Source organism: Tupaia chinensis, unplaced genomic scaffold (assembly GCF_000334495.1).
Source record: "Tupaia chinensis unplaced genomic scaffold, TupChi_1.0 Scaffold000081_1, whole genome shotgun sequence".
Lineage (NCBI taxonomy): Eukaryota > Metazoa > Chordata > Mammalia > Scandentia > Tupaiidae > Tupaia > Tupaia belangeri.
This window is the reverse complement of record NW_006159542.1, coordinates 8,043,467-8,050,686: the sequence shown is the minus strand read 5'-3', so window position 1 is coordinate 8,050,686 and position 7,220 is coordinate 8,043,467. Positions and strand designations below refer to the sequence as shown.

The following is a 7,220-nucleotide window of genomic DNA, read 5'->3' as shown; positions in this document are numbered from 1 at the left end:
AGCTGGGTCAGTTGCTATGAATCTGTAGAAACAGATATGATCCAAGTTGAGACTTCTGTAATGGGAAGAGATTTCTCTTGGACTCAGAGGAAATTGGTATAAACTTCAGTTCTGTCATATTACAAACTGGCTGGTCTCTAGCAAGCCATTTCACCCTTCTAACCCACAAGTCAAGTATTGGTAAAACAGAAATCTCATTCCCACCTTACAAAATTATGAGGATCAATGAAATAACAAAGTTCTAAGTCCATTTCTCTTTATCACATGTAGACTTAAATACCACATCATATGATGCTGTACCTGTTGTTTTTATTCTTTTCTTACTTTCTAAATATTTGTTCGTATTATTTTTCTGATGATCAACAGAAGAAACAATGGTTTTAATTGTAACAAATTCACATGAATTATTTTAATCCACTGATGCAAATGTCTCTGGGATTTAACCATCCCTTTTCTCTCCAAGGGAAGAAGCAATGCTGTCCACATACTTTGAAACCATCAACGACCTGTTGTCCTCCTTTGGGCCTGTTCGGGACTGCTCTCGGAACAATGGGGGCTGCACTCGTAACTTCAAGTGTGTGTCTGACCGCCAGGTGGACTCTTCAGGATGTGTGGTAAGTGCCCATTAGTCTAGGAACATAGCATTGGCCCTTGCTTAGGCCGCTTGCTAGAGGCCCTTTCCTGTGAAGAGAAGCTGATCAAGGACCATTTCACTACCCATAACACCTGCCCGTGTGGCCTCCAGTACACCAAGCTACCTTGGTTCCTTTAGTTGTAAAGTGGGATAATTAAACTTACCTCATAGAACTGCTGGAAGAATGAAATGAGAAATGGTAACTTAAGTGCCCAGCATACAGTAGTCCTTAAGAGCTCCTGGCCTCCAGAAACTTAACAATCCATCCAAGAATAAAATAGGACATGTTTTATTTCTATGAACACAGTGGGATGCATGACAATGAGATGTAAATAGCACAGATAATACATGCTTTGGTGCAGTCCAATAAAGAAAATTTCATCCAAGACCTAAGGTTTGTAGAAGGCGTCTTTAGGAAGTTGTTGTTATAATTGACTTCAAAACATAGATCACTTACTTTTGCAAAAGAATCTAGGCAGTGAATGCACAAGTGTGGAAGGGAGACCAGCCTCGTTTGCATGAAGCTTTAGTATCTTGTGTGGAATAAGGATATAGAATATATGTGAGGATTCCTGGTGCCCACAGGAGGGCCTTCCAAAATTAATGGTTTGTTTTGTAAGAATAACCTAGGATACTTGTTTAAAAAGGTTTTGGGGCCAGCAGATATGGTGGTTAAGGTGGTGGACTTTCACATGGCCAACTGAGGTTCAAGTCCTGGGCCTGGTGGCTTGAAAATCATGTCTGGCATGTGTGCATGTGTGCCCAATATCCTGAGAGGAGAATGGAGGAGAAGGGAATTGTAGAGTGGCTACCACCCTGGAAGATGACTTCTCACTTTCCCTCTCACTGTCTCTCTGTCTCTCTCTGGCAAGCACACATACCCTATGGAAAAAATTTTCAAATAAGTAAACAAATTAACAGGGTATCCTGAACAAAATTTTAAAATTGAAAATATAATAAAATGTAATAAAAAAAGGTTTCAAGGTTCTATTCCTACAAATATTGGATCCGTATAGGTCCTAGGAAGCTAAAATTTTAACAAGTGAATGAGTGTGTATATGTGTGTATGCACATGTATGTATGAGTGTGTGTTGAGGTGTCTTGACTTGGGAAACATTGCCCTGAAAGAGTAACTGAGCCTGGCACTCAGTGTTCTTCTTGTTCTGTCAATTTTCCAGCCTCTCCGACCGTATCTCTTACATGTTCAACGATAGAGCCAAGTAGATTTCATTAGATGAGGTTCTCTCTGAACATGCTCATCCATATTTGATATCTCCAGGCTTTTCAGCCTCTCCCCTCTACCCCGAGGTGGTCCTCTTCTCCTTGAAGAGAAGTAGTTATTCTCTTCTAGGTAGCATTACTAATTTCTGTACCCACATTTATTATAACCCCTGTGACATTTTGTAGCATAATCTGCCTTTTTTAGTGTATCTCTCCCAATAAAGTGAGGGAGAACCCAAGGAATCTTTTGATTCAGTTTAGCACCCCAAAAGTACCCATTTCAGAAATGAAGGAGAAAGGGAGAGAGAAAAAGAGAAAAAGGGGAAAGAGAGAGGGGGACATAGGGAGGAAAGGTGGCATGGGGCAGAGGTAGGGATAGCTGCTTTGCTCTTGGCTCTCTGAAAGGAACCCAAAGTAGATAGAACACAAAGTCAACCCTTAACACATCTTCATACCATCTGGAAAATAAACAAAGCCTGGAAGACTAACACAAAGAAAAAGCTTCTAGAAAATGAGATGATGCACTGCAACTATATTTTTGAATAAAAAATCAATAGATCTTCAGAGGTGGCTCTCTCTCAGTTGGATATTTTATTGATTAGAATTCTTAGGTCTAAAAATAACAGAAAGTCAGCCCAGCTTCTGTGGCACAGTTGGCAGTATACTAGAATACAGAACTGGAAGCCACATTGCTGATCATGGTTTGAGTCCTGGCCTGGTTGAAAATGCTCTGGGTGTGCCCGCATGCCCCAAATCCTGGTGAACTGGAGGACTGGAGGAAGGAGATCATGGCATAAATGAGCTCTGTGGAGGGTGCTCCTCACTCTGTCTCTCATGTACATGTTCATATAGTGTATCATGAATAAAAAAAGAAGTGACAGAAACTCAAGTCAAACTAGTTTAGACAAAAAAGAGGACATGCATTGGCTCAAACAGAAGTCTAAAGACACTCACATTAAAGGGCTCAAACAATGCCACTGGGGGCCCTCTCTCTATCTCAGCTCTGCTTTCTTTGTTTTTATTTTGTTTTGTTTTGTTTTGTTTTGTTTTGAGAGACTTTTTGCTATAGGGCATGGGCATTCACCAGAGAGACAGAGAGACAGCGAGACAGAAAGCGAGAAAAAACCCCTCAGGGGGGATGGCCATACCACAGTCCCTTCTCCTCCTTTCTCCTCCAGGGATCTTGGGCATGCACACACATGCACCCAGTGTGAGTTTTAAGCTGCCAGGTCCAGGACTCAAACAGAGATTGACCATGTGGGAGTCCAGCAACATAACCATTATGCCATCTGCTAGCCCCGGCTCTGTTTTCTTTAGTACCATGCTGTTCTCAAGCAACTGCCCCCCTCCTATTCAGCAAGTTCTGCAGGACAATGGCACTTCTTTCCTGGTCCCTCCAACTAGAGTCAGGTGTCCATCTCATTGGGCCACCTTGGTTCTCATGCCCTTCACTGTACTTGTCACTGTGGCCCAGGAAATGGGCTGAATTCATCTAAGAACCAGTCACACCTGGAGCTTGGACCAGGAGTTAGTTATACCTGAAATGCATGGCCCTGAGATGGGAGAGGCATAGATTCTCAAGGGACAGGTGGGTGTCTGCAACAGGAAAGCAGCTATGGAAGCTAGGTTCATGAACATCAGCAGCTATCTACTCGAGAGTATGGCAACCCAGACCTGTGTTTGCTTATTGGGAAACTGAGGGCCAGTGAAGGAGAGGGTTGCCCAAGACTCAGAGCCAGTCAGTGGGTGGCAAACAACTCAAAAGAATGTCCCAAATCCATGTTATCTTTTTTTTTTTTTTTGGGGTTGTTGCTATAGGGCATGTACGCTCCCCAGAAAGAGACAGACAGAGAGACAGAAAGCGAGAAATCACCCTCCAAGGGGAGATGGCCATGGCACAATCCTTTTCCTCCATTCTCCTCCCAGGAACTTGGGCACGCACACACACGCATTCAGTGTGAGTTTAAGCCACCGGATCTGGGACTCAAACCATGGTCGACTACATGGGAGTCCAGCAATGTAGCCATTACGTCAACTGCTGGTCCTAATTCATGTTATCTTTAGAACACAAGGTTGACTTTTCTAAAAGGATTAAGTCATCTGCCTCTTTTCTCTCTTTTTTTGGTCAGCTCTCTTTGCTGAACTAATTAAGCTCTTTATTTTTTTAGAATAAATGTTCCATAAGAATGAAACCTCTGAATGGAGAAGGGTGCAGAAATAGTCTAGGCAGAAATGTTCTCTTTTCCCCTCTTATTAATATAAACTAAAAAAAAAATTTAAAAAGAGAGAGAGAAAGAACATTCATTCCCTGGAGGTTTCAAGAAAATTCAACAGTCTGAAGAGGCTGTCAAGGACCTTCCTTTCTAGATTACGAATGTAATGTTAAATCTGCAGCTCCAGGGTTCAGTGGCTGTAAGGCAAGCTCTTCTCCGTGCCTTCAGAATAGTCAGGGCAATACTTACTTTTACATGGAGATTTAAAATCTTTTTTTTTTTTTTAATTTCTCTGTAGACTCTCCATTATGCCTGCAAAGAAAAACTTTCTCTCATAACTCCCTTCTAAGAAATTCCATCTTGTATAAAATAATAGTAATTGTATTTTCAAAACACTTTAGGGTTCTCAAAGCATGTCTACATCTCCTAACTCAGACTCAAACAATCCTGGACCACAGATTCCCTTATGGTTGTGAAAAGGATGCTCAAGAAGTCGAGGGGCTTTTCAAGGTCTTACCACCAGGTGGCAGGATAGAGGACCAGAGCCATGTCTTCAGTATTATTTTTAGTGTCAATTCCAAAGTGGGAGCTGCTAAGATATCATGAAGAACTATGGGTAAATTGCACTTAGGCCTTCAACTGGTCATTGGCTAGCTCTGGAATCTATGTTGACCTCACCAGCCCTGGTTCCTTAATCTTTCAGAAGGAAACAACAGCTTTTGCCTAGATAGGTTTTCTGAAAAATCACCTGCAATGATTTGGGATTTATGTGTGAGATATTTTTATGTGGTTGATATGATATTTGGGGCCACATACATTTTTTAACTTTCTATAATGTTTCTATAACTGAATTTCTTTTCTATGTCATCTATTTTTAGTGGACGCTTAATTCTACTTATTCTTGTTTTTTTTGCCTCTAACCTCTTCGTGGACATTTAAGATTAAAGGAGTCAATATGCCCCAAGGCATTGGGGGTGAGGGGATGTTGGTGCTGGGTTATCATCTCTCTGTCTGGTACCTGTTTTCTCATTTCTCTTTTGCTATCACTCTACCTCCTCTGTAGGATTACAGGTGTGTGGACCACCCAGGCACCTGCTGCCTTTACCCTTTTTGTTTGTTTGTTTGTTTGTTTTAGGATTTTTGCTGTAGGGCATATGTACTTGCCAGAGAGACAGAGAGACAGAAAGTAAGAAATCACACCCCTGATGGGATGGCCATGCCACAGTCCCTTCTCCTCTATTCTTCTCTTGGGGTTTTAGACATGCAGACACACATGCCCAGTATGAGTTTCAAGCTGTCATGGGACTCAAACCATGGTTGACCATGTGGGAGTTCAGTGCTGTAACTACTATGCCGCCTGCTGGCCCCACCTTTACTCTTTATCCCACCGAGATGATTTAAGGCAGCTGCCCTTATGCATCACATGACTTCCCCATCTTCCTGAGGGCATGAGCAATGTCCTGTGACTTTTATGCACCACCCCAAAGATCTGAATGAGGTTGTATGAAGTGCTCCTGACCTAGACATGCCAGAATGGCATTTGTAGTTGGTGGTTTTCATGCTGGGTAAGAGCAGCTGACCACGCTTGGCAAATGAGGTACAGACCCCCTTTACCTTCACAGTCCTCTAACTCAACTGATTTTTAAAGGGCCCTCCTCTCCTTCGGTTGATGTGATTAGTCTGGTGGGAATAGAGCAGAGTCCCTTTATTTATTTATTTGTTTTTGCTGGAGAGTGTGCATATTTACTAGAGAGAGAGAGAAAATGAGAAAGTGGGAAAGCACCTCCTGTGGGGAACAATCACACAGCAATCCCTTTTCTGCCATCTCTTCCCCCTTTCAGGATTTTGAGCACATAAGCATATGTGCCTGGTGTATTTCTCAAGCCTCCAGGTCCGAGACTTGAATCACATGGTGGGCCATGTGCGATCCAACAATCTTAACTAGCACGCCATAAACTAGCCCTGATCATGGGGTCCTTTCAGGTACATTCTTTTATAAGGGCATCTTGCTTGACTTTCACCATTTTTCTTTTCTTCTAGAACAAATCATCATTACTTCCTATAGGTGGGAGGAAGGCTAATTCTCTAAGAGATCAGAGATTATTTTAATTATTATTTTACCTTCTATCAAGACCTCGATTTCTAAAACCTAAAATAAAATTTTAAAAATTCTTCTTTTGCTTTGGGTTCTGTTCTGCTGTGGTAACAGCCCCCTGTTGCTCGGGGTTCTGTTCTGCTGTGGTAACAGCCCCCTGAGAGATGTGTTCCTCAGATATGTAGTTACCCAATATGTGAGTGTATCTGTGAAACAAGCTGATTCATCAGTGTGCCCCTCCACTCTCTCACTGCGTTTCAAAGTAACTCAGCACCTAGGACAGTCATTCAGATTCCTTGACTGAGATAACTTGTTTCCTTGCCATCAATAGTAGAAAAAGTTGGGCTGGGCCTAGGCCTAGTGGCTAAGGGAGCTGGATCCCATATTACTGTGGTTTGCATTTTGACCCCAGGGGCTTAAGAAACATGCTGGGCGCATGTGCATGCATACCCAAAGTCCTGATAGGATGAAGAAATGGAAGAAAAGGCTTTGTGGTGTGACTACACCCCATTTTGGGGGAGCACTTTCTCCCTCTCTTTCTCTCTTTCTCACTCTCTCTCTGCTTTCTGTTAAATGCACAAACCTTCTAGCAATTAAAAATAATAATGATTAAGCCAGTAGGTGACATGGTGACATGGTGGCAAAGGCGTTGAATTCCCACATGTCCGACTGCAATTCAGGTGCTGGACTCGGCAGCCTGAAAATCACTCCCGGTACTTGTGTGTGCATGTCCCAAAGCCTGAGAGAATGCAGGAAAAGGGGTCATGGCATAGCCATGCCTGGGCATGGAGGCAGGTGATTTCTCATTTTCTCTCTCTCTGTCTCTCTTTGGCAAGTGTGTGTGCCCTGCAACAAAAACCTTGAAACGATAATATCAATTTAAAAACTAAAACAGGAGAGCTAGTGACCTTTGATATTCTAGCCCAGATTATTCCTACCTTTCTCCTGGATTTCCGCCCTGTTTTACAGTGAGCTCCTAAAGGGTTACAGTTTAGGAGGATAGAGCAGTACTTTTGAAGTGCAGAGGAACTGAAGCTGCAGGAATGGTTTCAGCAGG

At 42.6% G+C, this 7,220-nt stretch overlaps 1 protein-coding gene across 1 annotated transcript in view; it reads left to right on the top strand.

Annotated features, from left to right (window-relative positions):
• Positions 1 to 467: 467 nt before the first annotated feature.
• The window catches only part of ASTN2 (astrotactin 2), a 442,922-nt gene continuing 436,169 nt past the window's right edge, over positions 468 to 7,220 (top strand). Inside the window, exon 1 of the mRNA XM_006142794.3 lies at positions 468 to 614. Within this exon, the coding sequence (XP_006142856.1) occupies positions 474 to 614 (141 nt within the window). The 5' untranslated portion in view covers positions 468 to 473. The remainder of the gene's footprint in view (positions 615 to 7,220) is intronic.